The sequence below is a fragment of the Hypomesus nipponensis genome, chromosome 15, assembly GCF_054491055.1.
Source record: "Hypomesus nipponensis isolate SF chromosome 15, ASM5449105v1, whole genome shotgun sequence".
Taxonomy (NCBI): Eukaryota; Metazoa; Chordata; class Actinopteri; order Osmeriformes; family Osmeridae; genus Hypomesus; species Hypomesus nipponensis.
The window spans coordinates 8620152-8639975 of NC_140375.1; the positions used below are offsets into that span (position 1 = coordinate 8620152).

The following is a 19824-nucleotide window of genomic DNA, read 5'->3' on the forward strand; positions in this document are numbered from 1 at the left end:
ACTCAAACAGGTAAGCCTAAGAGTGGCTGTAAGTGCGTTCTGAAATGAACACCCTACCATTGGAAAACCAGGGAACTGTTGGAAAAGTTAGATGTGTATATTTATTTAAATGTGGTGTCTGAAAAGACACTGTTATCTTATTGCCATATTTCTGCAACGCTAACTTATAGCAAGGAGACTCAACATGAAAGTAAATAATATCATACAGCATAACCTACATCAATGCACAATAAATACGACGGTAAAGCTCTTCAGTTGAATTGTAGTGGGTCATAGCCCAGCAGTGTCTGCTGGGGCTATGCACACTCTCACACACACTCTCACACACACATATCACCACTCTGAGTTAATAGCTTAAGCTAGCATGATGAGGCACTCAGACATTGGCCGGGTTTCCCAGATTCGTTAAGAAGCTCTTAACGCTAAGAGCTTCTTAACGAATCTGGGAAACCCGCCATTATCTGTCAAGCAGAACCTGAGGCAGTTTTTTCATCCACCAATCAGAACTTGAGGCAGCTTGGTTTTCAACCAATCAGCACCTGAGACGGCCATTTCCATCCACCCCACTATGCTACAAATAAATACATTAACTTGATGCTCTTGGCACCTGACCTTGACTTCCTCTAGGTGATCACCACCTCAGTGAAGGCTGGCAGATGAAACATTAGGAGGAACAGCTCTTCAGTAGCAATGCAGACATGCTCACAGTCCAGCTTGAGCCCTGATATAGTCCTGACACAGCCTGAATTAGTCCTCACATAGTTCTGACACAGGCCTGATATGAAAATATCATAACCCTAATATAGTCCTGACATCACCTGACATAAAAATGTCATAACCCTGACATAATCCTGGAGTAGCCCTGACATAATATCATACCTCTACATTTGCTGGATCCTCCCCAAAAGTCCTGTAACATTCATTTCATAAACTGCACATAGAAACACTGTTAATTAAAGTGGTTTGAGGCCCTGGTGGCTTCAGCAATGTCTCATTCCTGCAGCAGTGCCTCCCTCCAGTTGAAGCTGTGGTTGGGTCCATGAGTAAGAGGTGGGATGGGCGGGGCCACCAGCTGCCACACTCCTGTGTCTCCCTGCTCCTCACATGAACACAAGCCTAGGTACGGAACCTGGAGGGGAGGAATACCTGCTGAACGCCTTAGACAACAACTCGGAATAGCTACAAGATGGAAAGAGGGCATCTGGACAACTGACAGGTACAGAACAAGAGAGAGAAGAAAGAGGAAGTGACAGAAGAATAAAGAGAGGAAGTTGGGACAAGAGTGGAGAGGGCAGAGGAAAGGTGAGATAGATAGGGGAGGGAGAGGGCTATATGATGAGGGGGGGGAGGAAAAGAGAGATGGTCAAAGGGACAGAAAAAGGGGGAGATGGAGAGAAGGTGGAGGAGATTGGAGGTGTTGAGAAAGATGGAGTTGTCTCAGACACACCTTTCTGACCACTTGTATGAAGTCCTTGGCATTCTGTGGACTCCGCCCCTGCAGCTGGCGCGTACAGGCCTCCAGGGAGGACGCGTGAGCCACCAGCAGAACCCCTCTTCCTGTAGGGACAACAAGTACACAAGGGACAACAAGACATCACCAGTCAGAACACACACATCTCAATCAGACCCAAATGCATACGTCTCAAAGAGACACAGACACACAGACACAGACACACAGACACAGACACACACACAGACACACACAGAGACACACACACAGATACAGACACAGACACACACACAGACACACACACAGATACAGACACACACACAGACACACACACAGACACACACAGAGACACACACACAGATACAGACACACACACAGACACACACACAGACACACACACAGACACACACACAGATACAGACACACAGACACCTGCCTGTGTTCTTGCAGGCTGCCAGGATGTCCTTGGTGACCTGGTAGCTGCGGCTCACATAGCTGTCATAGGACTCAGACACACGGAGCTGTGAGGCTGGGAGCAGAGGTCTGGAGACACAAGTCAGGGGTGGACTTACCCATTAGGTACTGTAGGCAACTGCCTGGGGCCCCCAGCTGCCAGGGGCCCCCAGCTGCCTGGGGCCCCCAGCTGCCAGGGGCCCCCAGCTGCCAGGGGCCCCCAGCTGCCAGGGGCCCCCAGCTGCCTGGGGCACCCAGCTGCCAGGGGCCCCCAGCTGCCAGGGGCCCCCAGCTGCCAGGGGCCCCTTGAAAAACTCCATAAAAATACTATATGATCAAAAATAACTATAATAATAATACAAATTGATTAAAAGTCATAACCTTCCCCAAAAGTATCAAAAAAATACCAACAGAGCGTGTATTCTATTTGTGTCAAAGCAGACTTCCCCTCCCAACCGATACTACTGTGGACTATTCCATCGATTGCAGCAACTGCACAGCATAGCACGTGACATCAATTGGCAGTAGTTGCCAAACTGAAACTACAGAAGAAATCTTAATTTTTCTCTCCACTGGTATCAAATAATTTGCCTGGCTCTGCCCTCCTACGTACTTCCACTCAATTTTGATTTCGCTTCTGTACCAAGTCTGGCCATGAGGTACATAAGTCAGATGTCTCTGGTTAATTTTCTACCGGCCAATCAGCGAACAGAGGGAGTGGCGCTAGTTTGTGTTGTAGTTCCGTAATGGCAGCGGAGAAAGAAGCGAGCGAAGCCATTCGGTCCATTGTTGCAAAGCTGCTGAATATCCTCTGTCAATGTATTCACTACATACAATATTGATGCCAAACATATATGTAAAAGAGCAGCAAAAAATGTATGCTTTTAAATCTATGCAATCTTCATAAATAATGAGTATGCATTTTTATATACAGGAATAACTAACTCATCTGCAACCGACGCAAGCACACCTCACAATTTCCCCAGAAATTGTACCCTTGCTAGTTATTATTATATTGATAATTATTATATGGATTGAAAAGAGTGAGAATAGGAGTTAAGGGGGCCCCATGCCTGTCTTCGCCTGGTGCCCCCAAATCACTAAATCCGCCACAGACACAAGTTAACATGAGGTCTGGCGATCCACAGATGTGACTGTAAGGCTGTCTAGACTGACCTGTAGGCTGTGTCTACACAGTAGTGTGCTGTCAGGTCACTGGGGCTGATCCATTCAGGGAGAGCGCTCCCTGAAACCCACTTGGTCCACTCAAACAGGCCAGGCTCCACCCGGACTCTCAGCCTTCCTTCCTGCTGCAGTCCTGTAGGGGAGACAGAGGGACAGGTTACCCCGGCCCAGGAACAAAACACTTGTATTTCTGTATGTGAATTTACAGGTAAACACTCAGGTATGCATACTTTTGTGTGTCTGTGTGTCTATGTGTCTGTGTGTGTGTGTGTGTGTGCATACATGCCTGTGTGTGTGTGAGTTGAACTCACCCTTAATGATATTGTGAGCTGTCTGCACACAGCGCAGGGAGGGAGAACAGTACACATGGTCGATAACTGTGTTACTCTCCAACAATGCTGCTCCTGCAACACAAATAAACAAAGCCGTTCACCTTTACCTCGGAATGCTGAACATGTTGGAAGCATTTCAATAACCTGCTGATATTATAAAAAAGGTGTACGTTGTAGATGGATAATCCAGATGGTGTTCTTAAGACTGACCAGCAGAGGGCAGCAGCACCCTTACTGTAAGGGGACGCGGCTGACATGCTGATGTTTTGTTTCACAAACCAGTTTGATGTACAGTAAACCTACTCTATAGATGATAATAAATTCAGATCGGAGCAGAAAGGTCCGTACCGACGACGGCCGCCTGTGTGGAACCGAGAACTGTGATGGGAGCATCCATGTTGTAGTCTCTCTGCTCCCCCCAGAGGGGCAGGCTGGGGGGCATATTCAGGTTGGAGCGCACATATCGACCTGTAGCACATACCCCAGCATATACACAACAGATACACAGATATATATGCCAAAGAATAAATAAAGTACAAACAATGTTCCAATAAAGGGACAGTTAACCCCCAATCTAAAATACATACAGTACCAGTACTTAACCTGTTGTGCTATTTTTCCATCTATAATTTTTTTGGTGCCGTAGAGATGTCTGCCTTCTCTATGACACTACATTGGGCTAATCTTGTGGTCTTGTGGCAAAAAAATAAATTTGAAAAACTCTGCAATGACTCTTTCCAGAAATCATAACCCGGTTACAAAAGATTATGTACAGACCTTATTGTGAGAAGTTTTATGTAGGAACTATTTTCTTTCTACCAAACTCTGCCTGTCAACCATCACCACACAGAAAGAAGCGTGCTTCTACTCTTGAACGAGAGGCTTGAGCTTCCTGCTTATGATATGGTTGGCGGGTGTAGTTCAGTAGGAAGAAAATTGTTTTGAGAAAAGGCTGCCATTTCTAAAGCAGATATCTCCAAAACTCAGATATCTCCAAAACTCATCATAAAGCATTTTTAGATTTTGGGGTGAACAGTCCCTTTAAACACAAACACTTCAATGTTACCACACACACACTAACACTAAGTGTATGTGTGTGTAGACCTGTATTGTCAGAGCAGAGAGTGTGTGTGTGTGTGTGTGTGTAGACCTGTATTGTCAGAACAGAGAGAAAGCCAGTGTTTTCCAAACACCACGTCCATCCTCTCGCCGTGGCGACAGACCAGCAGGGTCCTCTTGGCCTGGCGCGAGTGATTACTGCTAATACGCAGTGCCTGACAGAGAAATGGGGGAACAGATCAAAGAGGGTGAGAAGGGAAAGAGAGATGGAGTATGAGAGAAATAGAGGATGAGAGATTGAGATTGAATAACAGGGATAGAGAGAGACATATGTAGACAGATGGAGTTAGTAAGAGAAGTGACTACATGTCAGGTGATTATTTCAGGTCAAGTGACTAGGTCAGGTGACTAGGTCAGGTGACTAGGTCAGGTGACTAGGTCAGGTAAATGTACCTGCATTGGATGGCAGATGAGGCTCAGTGTGGGCATTTCCTCGGGGCTGCCATTGTCAAGACGACGGGTATCCAGCTGTCCGTCAAACGACACTCTGTCCCTGCTGACCCTGCTGTCAGAGGAGGAGACCTCCCTATCGAAGAAGGAGTAGGACCTGTGGAGAACAAACATTCACTCCTCTCCTCTGCAGGCCTGCTGTCTCTCCCCAAGCTCTGCTGTCAGACACAATGCTGCCTCTCCAATCAGCTGCTACATCATTTGTGTTGCAGTTGCAATCACATAGAATTGTGTCCACTCCAATCCACTTCATTGTACTGCTACGGTGCCCTCACCCGTGTAGTGTCCAGGTGTCACTCTCATCTGCTGGGCTGACATAGTTTTCCGGCAGCAGGCCGGACAGCCCAGAGGCCAGAGAGGATCCCAGGACCCAGCCCTCACTGGCCCCACCCTGCTCCAGGGCAGACGTGAAGATGAAGTCGCCAGGAAGCAACTCCAGCTCATCCTCGTTCTGGGGAACGTAGGGGTACATGACCCTCAGCGTCTGGGGGGCAGGAGTGGAGAGGGAGTGAGAGGGGACAGAGAAGAGGTGTGTTAGTGTAGGCTATGGGGGTAAGAGTACATGTGTGTCAGTGTAACAGGCAGATGTTACCTCATGATTGGCAAATCGTATGTCCCGGGAGAGGAGGACAGCTAACCAATCACAGCCCAATTTAACCTCGATGCCCTTGGCCAGTCGCTCCAGGACTGGAAGCTGATTGGCTGGGAAGTGGTATGCCAGCGTCACATGGAGCTGTTTCCTGTGAGGCTCCACTAGCACATCTAGGTAAGTAGAGAGAGATTGAGGGATGGACAGAGACAGGGCGGGGCTTCCAGCTACTCTAATCTACTGGGATTAATCTCCAAACTGATCACTTAGTGGCCAGAAACCATTGCAATCAGACACACAAAAGGCAGTCAGACAGACACGGTAGCTTCTTCTAGCTCTTCTCATCTGGACTCACCTGCCTTCCTGGCAGCCTCTGTAGAAAAGTCAGCGGCAAACTGCCTCATGACATCAGCAACCGACTCCTGGACGAAGAGGCCGATGAAGGAGGGGGAAGAGTAGAGTTCCAGGGGGAGGGGGGAGGGGAAACGCCCACGCCACTGGCCCACGGTGGTCTGGAGGGCCTGCCCCAGAGCCTCCACCCTCTGGTCAGCACACTGGAGTGGGTGAGAGGAGCGGAGGAAAGAAGGGAGGAGAGGAAAACGGGAAGGGAGGAGAGGGGGAGATGTCAGCACTGCCATCCTGAACCCTGGTCAGTTCCTGGTGAGTTGATTTCCTCCTCACCATGAAGAACTGGCAGAGCGTGATGTGGGGGAAGATGTTGTGGGCCTTGTTCCTGCCGCAGGTAACCCGGCTCTGCTCCCAGAAGTGGGACAGCTGGTTCTGGAGTGGTCCGCTGGGCCTCAAGTACAGCACGTACTCCCTGGGGAGTGGCTCATCCAGGAACGGGTCATCCACATGGGAAAACAACCTGAGGGTGGTGGTGGGGGAAGAGCAAAGGGGCAGAGGGCCTTACTTCCTTTAGGAGGCAGTATATCACTTCATGCTTTAAGTGTGTTGATGCTTGAGTGGCTCTGTTAACTCACCAGTCACATGCTACCTGTACACTCCTGCCTCCTGTTGAAACAAGGGCTTTCAGTCTGTGGAGGACAGATGGACACAAGATTGTTTTCACGTTTGGAGAGCTAGAGGAGGCATTTAGCAGCACCTAGCTGGGCTGTGACTGTACTTTGTTCTCTCCCACCCCCAACATCAGCCCAACATCCAATCCCCAGCCTCCCACCTCCAATCTACATCCCCCACTCCACCAGCACCAGCCTCCCTCCCATAGCCTCTCAATGCCAGCCCCAGCCTCCCTCTGGGTCTAAGAAACAAAACCAGAGATTCTGACAGACAGGAAAAGTAAGAGGTGCAATGTGATACCATGACAAAGTGTGACATGCTTTGCTGTGGCTAACTGGACACCACCTCCCCCACGTCTACTTCATGTCTGATACAGTACGACACACATTACAAGGAGACACATGCTGAGATGCTGGCTGGCTCACAGCACAGTTGTTTTGACCAGGATACCCTAACCCTGCCTCCCTGGCCCCTCCTCTTCCTCCTCTTTCACACACACACACACACACATTGTTTGACAACAGTTGCGCTCCAGTCTTGCTGGCACACACACACACACACACAAACACTCTGGCACACGTGCTCTGGGAGCTGGGAGTGACTGACTGACAGACAGACACCACAAGAGTATTGCCAAATGGCTGTAGCCATACTGTTCTATTGTAGAGCCTACTCTGGCAAGCTAGAAGCTAGCTAGGTGTAGCCTTAGCAGGGCTATTGTTCAGCCTTCTCTGGCTAGCTACTTGCTAGCAGGGTGTAGTCATGGCAGTAACTACCTGGTTCTATTCCCGGAATCCTGTGTTTGTTCTGGCTGGTGCAGCTAAAGGACACACACACTTCCTGTCTCACTATTATAAGACTGATAAACCACTTCCTGTTCCACTGGACATTGTTTCTGAGCCTCCTTCTGTCTGGGACTGCGTACACACATCCACAGACTAGCATAGGGGAATACACACTAACACAATACATACACAACAGGCTAGTGCACACAGTGAAACAGTAGGTTCCTTCTGGAGCCCTCAGTGTTCCTTCTAATCACCATCTCCTTCAAGGAGCTTCGAGCAGATTATTAACACTGTCAGACCTCTGGAAACACTACATGAACAGAAGAGTCTATCCTCCACTTCTCCAGATAGAGCCAAGGCACTGCTCATCCTCTGCTCTCCTTCATCTATCTCTTCCTCCTCTGCAGGAAACAGATCTCCCAAAGAGCCAGATAACAGTTGTTGAGGTCACATACAATTGTATATAGCCTATGTACTAAAACATTCAAGGATGGACCCTCACCAGAGAAAGGGAGAAAAGAAGGGAAGGAATAAAAGAGAGATCAAAAATATATAAATAAAAAGAGAGAGAGAGACATAACAGTGCTGAAAGGACATATAGTAGCTCCTGGCTGGGAATCAGAATAATCTTGGCACAGGTAGCACACACAGATGGCCAGTCACATAAACACACACATAAACACACGCATAAACACACACACATGCAGAAGCACACACCAACAGAATAAAACAAAAAAATAGTTGATTCATGTGCGTTTGTAGACAAGCTTGCACACAGACATGGATATACTCATGTCTAAAGGTAGAGAAGAGAGGACAGGGAGACAGCCTATGGAAGCCTATGGACGGAGTCAAACAGACTGTTGGAGGGAGGGAAGACAGCTGTCAGTCCCTGAAATATGCAGAGTGTGTGTGAGCTGCTTCATAGGCCTGGGAACAACTGTCTCCACACACACACACACACACACACAGTAGATCTGGACAGTGACCAGCAGAATATACTGCAGGTACCTGAGTAGACCAGCCTAACATACTGGAGAGGACCTGAGTGTATCAGAAGCACTCAGGGTGTCTGACAAGTGTACTTTCCCTTTAAGTCAGTGAGGACATTTAGTGGGTCAATAGTTGTAAGATGGAAGAAAGAGAAGAATGAGAAGAGAAGAACAGGGGGTAGGAGAGGAAAGGGAGGGAGCGGGGTTAAAATGAGATAGAAGGAGGGGATTATAGACAGAAGTTTAGCGAGATAGAGAGAGAGAGAGAGAGAGAGAGAGAGAGATAGAGAGAGAGAGAGAGAGAGAGAGAGAGAGAGAGACAGAGAGAGAGAGAAAGAAAGGAGGTGGAAAGAAAGAGAAACACAAGAGGAAGGGAAACAGACTTAGGAGTGAAGAAAGAAGAGGCAATTGATAACTGGCTGTCAGAGCCAAGCAGACATGGTCTGTGAGCAGACAAGCTTGTGGCCTGCCTTAGGGCATCTAGTCTAGCTCTATTCCCCACCTCCTCAATACACACACACACACACACACACGTCTCTCTCTTTATACTTCTCTCTCCATCTCCTGGCTGAAAAACAGAGCCTGGGGTTGTATTGATGCATGTGTATGTTCGGTCAGTCACCCAGGACCCTGAGACAGTCATTGTCTGTTGGTAAATTCAATAGTTGTGAATTTCTTTTCACAACATTCAAAGAGAAACCGGCCACACAAGTTTACCACAGAAAACACAAGTTTTTCATCTGGTAAACACACAAATATGTAAACACTCAATATGTGTTATGGTTGTACAGTAAACATACATTTTCCTATATGTTGGTGGATAGACCTTGGTGGTGTTGTTGGGCACACATTATTATGTGTGTGTTCATTTTTGTGAGTCATAGAGCCCCACATACTGAATGTCTAGCAGACAGGACAGTTGTGGCAACACGGCTGAAGAGCTCAGTTCACACACCAGTCTATCCATTTAGGACACCAGACCGCGTGACCCTGATGACACACACTTCTTCTCTCTCTCTCTCTCTCTCTCTCTCTCTCTCTCTCTCTCTCTCTCTCTCTCTCTCTCTCTCCTCATGACTTCAATTTTTACATAATACACTGTCTATGCGATCACTCTGCAAAGCTATACTAACATGACCACACCTTGAAGATGTGTAGCCTTGACCTAACGGACTGTTATGTACAATTAGGCTACTGACAAAGTCTGACAAGCAACACGCGCTGTCAATACGCAATACGAACTCGGCAACTATGCGGTGTCCGGCTACGTAGAAGCGCATGATGACGAGAAACACTGTCAGAGATATTAAAGCTACGTACCTAACTGTAACTTACGAGCATTAACTGTTATGCAAAATTACTTGTGGTCAGATTCACTGTGTGCCATTTTAACTTGTAGCCTACTTATTAGAAGTGTCCGGCAGGCAGGCAGGCAGGCAGGATACTTACGCCCTGGCTTTGGGAAAGCCCATCGATAGTAGGACGTCCAAATTTGATCCACATTTCACAGTGCCCTGTCGATTCTGCCGAAGTCTCCGCGGGATAATTTTGGAGTAGAGATCGTCTTTTGCTGCCATTTCTCACGGTTCCATTCAGAATTACCTCTTAGCCGTGGTGCGGCGAGGTCGCGAATAGGTGTACGACTGTTTGGGCAAGATAACTATGTGTGACAACGGACTGTAGCAGCTCCCCGCCCCCTGAAGAAGCGTTCAATTATGAGATCGAGTGTGAGTGTGTCTCCAGAGCAGTTTTCAGTAGTGAACCTAGCTAGGCTATAAATGAGGACCTCTTTAGCGATACAGATTGATACATTGATACATAAATATGTATTCAGATAAATATGAATATATATATATATATTCATATAAATATGAATATATATATATATTTGTCTTTTTTTACAGATTGTAGCCTAATTTAAAAACATCACATATGGCAGTATATCTAGAATGCATTATCTTTTCTCCAACATCCGCCCTCACAATTTATTCCTACTCAACTACGGATCACACTGACCCAAATCAATAAAAAAAATATTGGTCTTATTTCATTATTTTACAGATTATACAGTTGAATGATTCAGTTACAAATATAATGCCTGCTCAATCCTGGCAGCTTTGTAGGGGAGCAGATGGGTTGTAGGGCACAATGACACAGAACACACAGCCGGCCTCCTGGAACGCCTTCCTCATCTCCACCTGGTGGTCAGACATATACACTACAGTTAATATATTTACGCCATACTATACTGTGAACACTTACCCGTAAGTCTGAATTTTTTGTGAGGTCCAACCACAGACCATCATAGTCACAAAGCATCAGCCCTGGGTCATTTTATTATTTAGAATAGGGAATATTATTCTTTTAGAAAAAAAAATCGAAAATAATTTTCTTTTTTTACCAAGGTCTGAACCTTGGGTACATCATAGCCTTGCCCACACCGTTTATAAACACACACACACACACACACACACACACACACACACACACACACACACACACACACACACACACACACACACACACACACACACACACACATTATACGAAGCACTACAGTTAAAACACAATGAGAGGCTCATCATAAGGGAAGTAGGTCAATTTTCTGCCAGTTCAATATCCACTTTTCCCTCAAAGAGTCCAACGTTCCTAGATCCAGCCATCCCAATTCATTGATAATGACAGAGCCCTGGTGAAACACAGGCCAGCCTCACCAGATGGTCCTGGTCTGGGCACAGACCCACCACTGCTCCTCCACTTCCTGGAAGCTTCACTGCAGAGCCAAACTGTCAACACACACACACACACACACGTGAAGAAGTCATACGGTGCAATACTGGTTCTTGGCAAGATCTGTAGCAAGCAGTTTACCTGTCTGGCCAGCTGCACCATTTTCAGGTTTCCTGGTCCCAGACACTCTTCAGAGTAGACTGACCTGTGGACCACACAGATGTACATGTATAATATGACACATATCATATGTTGACGTCTGATACATGTATATTATATGCAGATGTATGACATGATGTATACAGTTCTGTACACAGTACACATGTATACAGTATGATCTGTATATCTTTCTACGTATGGTAGTTGTGGGTCAGCCTCAGGGGCTGGGTGGCTGGCAGCCCTTCTTCACCTGCGCAGCTCAAAGTTCTGGTCCATCAGCTGAGCCAGTCTGCTCCAGTCCCTGCTCTGCAATGCTAGCCTGCAAGGAGAGGGAACCCAGTTGTTAGAACACTAGAAGCATGAAGAACCCAGTTCTTAAAAACACTTAACACCATTGAGAACCTAGCAATTAGAACAGTGAGACCATGGACAATCCAGACCTTAGGAAAAATAGAATTTAAGAATAGTAGAACCATGTTTTAAAACCCCAGAACCCTGTCAGTGTAGCCATGTGACCTGGCCTCGGACTCACCTGGCCTGGTCAGTCAACTCCGCAAAACCCTTCATGGCCTCAACCACCAGGGGCTCTCCTGGAGAGACGGGGACAGGACGACAGCACGTGTTTGGTGCCTGGTCTGCTTACAGTTAATAAACTACAAGTACAAGGGTTAGTAAACTTGAGGTACTGAGGTATGTGTATGTGGGGTTAGTGAACTAGAAGTACAGAGGTGGTAAGATACCAGCACAGTGAGCATACCACTGAGCCAGCGTTGTCTGACGTTGCTATGGATACGGCCAGAGTCGCTGGGGTCACTCAGGTATGCTAGCCAGAACGGTGGCAAACTGCTCATATCCATGGAAACATAATCACCTGGGCACAGGAAAAAGAAACACACATACACACATATACACAAGTAGCATCATACTCAAGAGAACGTTTTATGAGTCTATGTAATGTACCTACCATAGCCCTGATCATCCATTAGCTGTTTGCTGAAGTCCATGTAGACCAAACCTTCATAAACCTGTAATAAACAGCTTTTGGATGTAACTTTACAACTCTGTACTTAAAATCTAGTCCAGATTACAGGTCTAGTCCAGACTGGATTAAGTGTAGTTTGTCCTCTGACCTGAACGACTCTATCCTGTAATCCAGCCGTGATGAACAGCTCGTCTGTCTCCACATTCAGGATAAAGTTTGCTCTGGTTGGCTTAGGAAGGTCCTGATGAAGCACAGCCACAGCACCACAAACACAGCCCACCGGTCATTTATCTCAGTGAGGACAGAGACATACACAGAGACATACTGGGCCCCACACATGCTGTAGATGTGTGTGAGAACCTTCTTACCCGCTCTGTGATGTTGTAGAAGCTCATCAGACACTTCAGGGTGGCAGACACAATGGCACTGCAGACACAACACACCAATGCAGACAAACGTTACAAAAAAGCATGCAGAGGAATAGACAGTTAAGCGACAGAGAAAACCATGTTCTGTGACTTACCTACTGCCAGCCAAGCCCTGAAAGCAGGGGTGAGAGTGAGAGGAAGAAAGAGGAAAAGAAGGTGGGGGGGTAAAAGGGGGGGGGAGCGAGGGAGCAAAAGCATAAGAGAGAGAATGTAGCATCACCAACATGATTAAAAATGTTACCACCTGGTTGGACATCAAACAATCACTCACCACCTGCCGGGGAATATTGGTGTCGTATTTGAGTGTGAAATTCTGCTTGGTAAGGGCAATCCTGGCACACAGAGACAAAGACAGAGAGCAATGAAACGTGATTACAGCAAAGTGCATCGTGCTTGTCTCCTGTGGACCCAGACAGAAGTTTGGGCTTGGGTCAATAGACCTAGTCTAACTGTACTGCCTGCTGACTCACCCTTGTTTGGAGCAGAACTGGTAGAACTTCTTACAGGTGGCTTGAAGCAAACGCAGCCCTCCCAGGTACCTGTGAAGCAACACAATATCACCTCGTTACTCCACTTTGCCTCAGCCATCTACACACACACATCAACCAGTATAATATCCAACATTTCACCCAGCAGTCAGAGTAGATGAGGTACTTGTCCTGCAGACTGACCCCTCTTTGCGGCTGATGCAGAACAGGTCCTGCAGGCTCCCAAACTCTGTGGGGTCGTTGAGGGGATGAGGCATGAGGACCTGAACAAAACACATGCTTAGGAAAGCACCAATAAACACCTGTAGTATGGTTAAGTTCACCCATACCATCCTATGTGCGTGTGTGTATGTGCATGTGGGTGAATGTGTGTATGCATGCATTCTCTCACCAGAGTCTGACTCTCCACCAGTGTGACCTCAGCCCAGAAGTTGGAGATTGACATGGCGATTGTCTTCCCATGGAAACCATCAGAGGGGTTTCCTATCAGTCCAACTCTGTCAAACAACATGACACCCTTATATCCTTGGCAAGCCCCGCCCCCATGGGTGGAGTCTGGAGAGGAGGCAGACCTACCTGGCATAGGAGCGACAGATGATTGTCTTGGCTGGAGAGTGCTGCTGCTTGGCAGAGTAGAGAGCTAGCCATTTGGTATAGTCTGATAGCCCCTGTTACAAGCACACACACACAGATTTTCACTGTATTGTTTTTGTTCCAAAACCAAGTTCATCTGTGTATATGGTGATGTCACTGACCACTTGGCCAATCAACTGGAAGCCTGTGGGAAGCTTCATCCCGAACACAGGAAGCTGCTCCTCGTTGATGAGCCACTCCTGAAACAGTTGCATCAAAACCTGCTCAGTGACAGTGCGTGTACACACACACACACACACACAAACACGTCAGCTGACTGACCCAAAAGCACCCAAAGCTCCTGTTGGTGACGTGTGGCTGCAGGGACAGGAAGTTGGAGATGAAGGGCAGAGTGGCAGAGCGGAGGCAGTAAAACACCACACTGGCCAGACGGGACTCTGCTATTCCCGCCAGAGGCTTCTCCAGGAACCGAGTTACCCTGAAAACACCCGTGCACAGTAGCAGCATTGTTCCATTTGCTCCATGCAGGTTGACGTGTCTGTCAGGGCGGACGATGGCTGTACCTGTGTGTGTTGGGGCAGACCTCTACAATGCCCCGAGAGCTGCTCTTCTCTCCCTCCTCCAGTTCATAGTAGATGGCCAGCTCCCCTGGCTGAGACAGACAGACAGACAGACAGAGCTGACTACTAACCAGCTCTCTATTAATGGCTCCTCTTGCTGGTGATCAGTGATACACTGTGATTCAAAGTGAAAATATTAATTCCTGAGGTGTGTGTGGTGTGTTTTTTGTGAGGACGGACTAGGTATTAGGGTTACAGCCTGTGTGGATAGTGGATTTAAAAACACCCCCTCCTCTAGTGTTTTCATGTTGACTGTGAAAGGTCTTCAATAAGGGAATGAGTGTTGCAGGACCTATTTAAACTAACAGGCCTACAGTCCCTGGTTTACTTTACTGTACTTTGACTACAATACTGGGTTCACTGTATTGTACTAGGCCTACAGTACCAGGCCTGTATCTAACCTTGGACTTGAAGAACCGGAGCACCTGGGCAATGTCAAAGTTCTGGTCGGCACACAGCATGTCACCTGCGATCTGCAGAAAGAGAAAACACCATGTTTTATTTCGAAGACAGGTGATCTTGCTGCTGATCAGCTTCCTGTAACTACGGACCACTATGATGTCATAGTGGAGCTACTGATCACCATTATGTAATCATGGAGCCACTGACGACTATGACGTCATAGTGGAGCTACTGATCACCATTATATAATCATGGAGCTCTCAGGCCAAATAGTGTCCTAGGGCCAAATAGTGTCCTACCTGACGTCACAATGCAGTTCCGAAGCAAGGACGCGTCCGTCGCTATGCCGACCTTAAATTCCTGAGATATCTACGCGTGCTAGCAGGAAACTGTCATGGTTGCTATACTGGTTACTAGGTAGGAAGTTTTGTATTTAGGCTTATTTAAACCAGTTTATTCTACTCTACTATTTAAAGTTTTCACTCGTTCGATAGCTGGTGCTAGCTAGCCAGTTGTTTTCGTCAACAAAATTATTTATTAAGCATACATTTTAACAGACCAGGAAGGCAACACGTATAGTATTCTACCTGCGCACGTTGCTGTCTCGGGAATGTTGAGTGAAAACTTGAAATAGTAGAGTAGAATAAACTGGTTTAAATAAACCTAAATACAACACTTCCTACCTAGTAACCAATAGCAACCATGACAGTTTCCTGCTAGCACGCGTATATATCTCAGGAATTTAAGGTCGGCATAGCACCGAACGCGTCCTTGCTTCGGAACGGCATTGTGACGTCAGGTAGGACACTATTTGGCCCTAGGACACTATTTGGCCTGACAGAGCCACTGACCACTATGATGTCATAGTGGAGCTATTGAAAACCAGATGTGATAGTGGACCTACAGACCACCATAATGTCATAGTTGAGCTACAGATCACCAGGGTGTCATTGTGAAACGATTGACCACCAGGGTGTCATCGTGAAACGATTGACCACCATGATGTCATAGTGGAGCTACTGACACTCATGATGCCATTGTGGAACTACTGACCACCATGATGTCATCATGTAGCTTGCGACTACGGATCACCAGCTCCAGGTCGGCCACGGCACCCAGTCGCCCCTCCAGTGTTGTGCTGCCGTCATTCACCACATTCTCCACTGGGAAGTCATTAGCTGTTGCCCAGCGCTCGTAGTGCTTATACCTGGAGAGGAAAGGACCGGAGAAGAGACAAAGGGGAAAGGAGAGGAATGCACCACAGGGTTAGTATTGGAAAATTATCGATGTGAGCCCTCCAAGTGTGAACTGTGTACTTACTTGTCTGCATTGGTAACCAAGAAGACTTCACTGAACAGCTGCCTCCTGAAGGGAGAACCAGGGTTAGAGTTAGGGTACCTTCTTCAGGGCTCCCTGAGGTGCTCGTGAGGTGCTTGTGGCAAGTGTCGGGTGGGGTTTCAGTAGAGGGGACATCAATCAACTGTAACAGGAAGTGACTCACGTGTTAACCGTCTCCCACCAGAAGTCCAGGATCTTCTTCCCTCCCACTCCAGGAAGCAGGGCCTTGGGAACCCCAGCCAGGTGGCTGTACAGCCCTGTCACATCCATCTGCAGGAGGACACATATACCCTCTCTTCAACTAATGTGCATGAGAGGGTCCTTTCTGGGAGCCCTCCTACTGTACTTCAAGCACCACCACCAGAAAGAGCTTGTGTAGCAAGCAAGGTAATCATGTATACCTTTGCAAGGTTACACAGAGACTTGCAGGAGTATTTCACAGTCAGTTTATTGGACTATGTTTAATATTCTTAAACTGTCCTAAACTATGTCCAGAGACCTCTCCAGATGCCTCTATGCCTTTTGACATAGTTATTACACACAGTAGGCCTATACAAGGTTCAGTTAGAACTTCTCAGAATGTTGTGCTTTGGATTAGAACATAGCTATTTGAAGCTTGTGTACTGCAAGCTTCAAATAGCTCCACTCTCTGGCAAGAATACACTCTCAACAACCTCTGTGCTGCCAAGTAAACATTATTTACAACTAACGCTACAACGACTGACAGAAATGCAGAATGTAGACGAGCGTAGACTCCGCCACAACAAGCTCGCGTGTTCCCCGTTAATCAGTTCACCGTCTTTCATAGCACTTTACCTTAATCTGCGTCTCCAACAAAGTGCCGTGACCAGCTACTAACAAGATACAAATCATTGTCACAGGTGTTGATTTTTGTATTTTACTAAAAATTATACCAGAAAAATTGCTTAGTTTTTGTATTCACGAATGCCAATACAACAGTCTGTCTGTGGTTCAGGTTGCCAAGTTTACAATAAACCCCTAATTTGCGTTGTTGGGAATGTTCTGTAATCTGAGGAAGCAGTCCTGTATGATGAAGGAATGCACACAACTTGATGTGAGGGTTTACTGACAGAACCTGGCAACCTTGCCTAAGATTCAGGTTTATGCCAATGCAAATACACTGAACAGGCAGACCTGTGTCTCAAACTCTGTTCCAACACCCATTTAGCTTATTTTCTTTTTAAGCAGAAGACACGTTTTTTGATGCACACACACATATCCAACACACACACACACACACACACACACACACACACACACACTCGAGTGTGAGTGAGTGACTGAGTGACTGAGTAAGTGAGTGAGTGAGCTTCTTGACTGTTGTCCACAACTTCAACACACACAGCTTTCCTCTGAGCAGTTACACTGTACTTTTGCCCTGAGGGTCACACTGGGGACACTGTTTGTGTTGTTCGATCAAACAGAGCATACAGGCTAAAGTGCAGTCCTAAAGACCTATAGACTACTTGAGTAACATTATGGTGAAACTAGAGATACAAACACACACATGCGCACAGATAGTAAAAACTGAAACCTCTGCCTGAAGGTCTTCCTCTTCAAAACGTCATTGCTGAGCCATAGGCCCTTACCTGGTATCTAAGCACTAGATACCACGTACCAGGTACTTACATCCATGCACTGCGGAGAGACAGAGAAAGAAACGTGATGACACTGATTGGTCATCATGTCAGTTCTAAATCATATTCTACTTCACTTCTGTAGGCTGTGAAGGAAGGAGATTGTCAAAAAGACTAATAAAAACCAATACATTTGACCAGAATTGGTGACATATCCCCCTCTTCAGACCATGACACTGATACAGTCCAAAAGATGGTCTGAGGTGGAGTTGTGGAAAAGCAGAATGATCCAGTGAGCCTGAGTTCCAGGAAGAAAAGCAGGGCTGCTGCTGACTCATGAATCACTTATGTATGTGAACATTGACTCACATTGACAACATTGAAATATACAAAGTAAAAGAAAAAAATGAATGTATGTCAATATTGACTCTTTTACCCGGGTTATCCAAAACAAACATGCAGCCTTGGAATCTTTCTGTCCCCACTCTGCCGGAGCCAATCAGATGCAGCCCTGGAACCTATTGACTACTTGAGTAACAGTATGGTGAAACTGGTGAGACACACAAACACATACACACTGACAGTAGAAACTGAAACCTCTGCCGGAAGGTACACTCTGGGAGTGCTTACATGTTCTTACATTAATGCACTGCGGAGACAAAGAGAAAGAAACTAAGATGGCGCTAAAACTGTACTGAGCTTGTGTTTCCAACGGTAGATTTAAACCCTAGGATGACAGTGAGGATGACGGCTGTGAAGAGGAAGAATGATCCAGTGAGCCTGAGTTCCAGGAAGAAAAGCAGGGCTGCTGCTGACTCATGAATAACTTATGTATGTGAACATTGACTCACATTGACAACATTGAAATATACAAAGTAAAAGATAAAAAAATGTATGTCAATTTTGACTCTTACCCGGGTTATCAGAAACAAACATGCAGCCTTGGAATCTCTCTGTCCCCACTCTGACTGTGCCAATCAGATGCAGCCCTGGAACCTAACGTATTGCATGCATCACACACAAAATCAAACCCACGCCACCACACCTACCAACACCCACACAGTAACATTACTATCATTCAGTCACTCTAGCAGCAGGGCTGGGGGAGTGGTGTGACAGGAAGATGAGAGAGTATTTTGAGGTTGAGGTGAGAGTGTGTGTAGATCTCATTACTGAAATTTTTTATGTTAGGTTATCAAGAAATTATGATTATCGCCACGGTTTTGAAAATCACTTTAAAAAAGTTGAGAAAATGACACTTTTTACTTTACCTATCTATTCACAGAACAAGCTCCTTATCCTACACTTGACAGCAGCCTGTGAGCAGCGGTGGGATGTTGTCAAAATGCACATTAAAGAGCTTTGATGCTTGGTTTACTATATTAAATATTTGGGTATGTTGGTCTTAGTACTTTTTTGTGGTAAAACTGTGGTAATGTTAGACAATGTGCTGCATTATAATTGCATACGTAATATTAAATACCTCAACTGTACGGGTTTATTGAGTGTATTTGCAAGGGTATCTATTGTGTTCTGTAGGCGTTGGGGACTGTGTTTGAATAAGTTGCCCTGTGCTCGCGCTAAACATATTGTATTGTCATTGGTTGTCACACCATCAACTGTTGGCGAGGTGTGACAACTGTAACCTTTAGTGGGCTATTGTGACTTTTTGCACAGGACAAATCCGAAAAGTAAAACTATAGTTATGTCAGTATCCCCATTATACACAACGCAGTACGAACCACAACATCTGCACTGATCTCTGAGTTCATGATGGTGGTCGATATGACATTGCTCAGTTTGCTGCATGTTCCAGGTACTGACACCAGGCAGTGAATCAGGGCCCAGATGCAGTCTGCTTTGAATGGGGGTGCAGTGAACTTTTCTGGGGGTATCATGATCACGGAAAGGGATCGTATAATTTTTTATATTGATACAATTTTTTCTTTTTTGATACCAGATGTTGTAAACATTCAGGGCTCAGCCCAAACCTAGGACGTATGGGTTTGATGTGATGCAAAATAGGGACCTCCACGTTCAATGCAAACTCACGCAGAAACATACTGTAGCTTGGATGAGTACTCTAACTCTGTTCAAGAGTGATATC

General features: G+C 46.4%; 2 protein-coding genes and 1 long non-coding RNA gene across 11 annotated transcripts; 1 reads left to right on the forward strand and 2 right to left on the reverse strand.

The window, feature by feature from the left end:
• Window positions 1–83: 83 nt before the first annotated feature.
• On the reverse strand, window positions 84–10092 carry LOC146257344 (ubiquitin-associated and SH3 domain-containing protein B-like). 3 transcript variants are annotated; one of them, XM_084673941.1, is made up of 15 exons: window positions 9828–9915; window positions 8928–9024; window positions 6562–6615; window positions 6260–6446; window positions 5934–6132; window positions 5582–5751; window positions 5265–5473; window positions 4933–5086; window positions 4571–4694; window positions 3769–3888; window positions 3400–3492; window positions 3080–3221; window positions 1883–1993; window positions 1448–1553; window positions 84–1129 (listed from the first exon to the last, which is right to left on the reverse strand). In XM_084673941.1, the coding sequence occupies exons 2-15, from the start codon at window positions 8978–8980 to the stop codon at window positions 992–994; spliced, it is 1860 nt and encodes a 619-aa protein (XP_084530067.1). In that variant the 5' UTR covers window positions 8981–9024; window positions 9828–9915; the 3' UTR covers window positions 84–991. The 3 variants fall into 3 exon arrangements, with proteins under 3 accessions (XP_084530067.1, XP_084530066.1, XP_084530068.1); XM_084673940.1 differs by lacking the exon at window positions 8928–9024 and having other exon boundaries at window positions 9828–10092; XM_084673942.1 differs by lacking the exon at window positions 9828–9915 and having other exon boundaries at window positions 8912–9023.
• Window positions 10093–10399: 307 nt separating this feature from the next.
• gkup (glucuronokinase with putative uridyl pyrophosphorylase) lies at window positions 10400–18326 on the reverse strand. Of its 5 annotated transcripts, XM_084673945.1 has the most exons (25): window positions 18154–18326; window positions 17909–18015; window positions 17675–17778; window positions 16283–16389; window positions 16102–16146; window positions 15835–15988; window positions 14781–14852; window positions 14323–14411; window positions 14081–14237; window positions 13921–13998; window positions 13742–13833; window positions 13557–13662; window positions 13349–13428; window positions 13148–13216; window positions 12949–13009; window positions 12773–12789; window positions 12618–12675; window positions 12398–12490; window positions 12232–12292; window positions 12025–12138; window positions 11800–11857; window positions 11518–11586; window positions 11250–11313; window positions 11093–11164; window positions 10400–10576 (listed from the first exon to the last, which is right to left on the reverse strand). In XM_084673945.1, exons 4-25 carry the CDS (start codon window positions 16387–16389, stop codon window positions 10481–10483), a joined length of 1812 nt encoding a protein of 603 aa, XP_084530071.1. In that variant the 5' UTR covers window positions 17675–17778; window positions 17909–18015; window positions 18154–18326; the 3' UTR covers window positions 10400–10480. The 5 variants fall into 5 exon arrangements, with proteins under 5 accessions (XP_084530071.1, XP_084530072.1, XP_084530069.1 ...); XM_084673946.1 differs by lacking the exons at window positions 17909–18015; window positions 18154–18326 and having other exon boundaries at window positions 17675–17819; XM_084673943.1 differs by lacking the exons at window positions 17675–17778; window positions 17909–18015; window positions 18154–18326 and adding an exon at window positions 16936–17110.
• Window positions 18226–19118, forward strand: LOC146257346 (uncharacterized). Of its 3 annotated transcripts, none has more exons than XR_014729918.1 (3): window positions 18226–18270; window positions 18436–18864; window positions 19003–19118. It is a non-coding gene; the product is annotated as an uncharacterized LOC146257346 (long non-coding RNA). The 3 variants fall into 3 exon arrangements; XR_014729917.1 differs by lacking the exon at window positions 18226–18270 and having other exon boundaries at window positions 18298–18548; window positions 18644–18864; XR_014729916.1 differs by lacking the exon at window positions 18226–18270 and having other exon boundaries at window positions 18298–18864.
• Window positions 19119–19824: the final 706 nt, after the last annotated feature.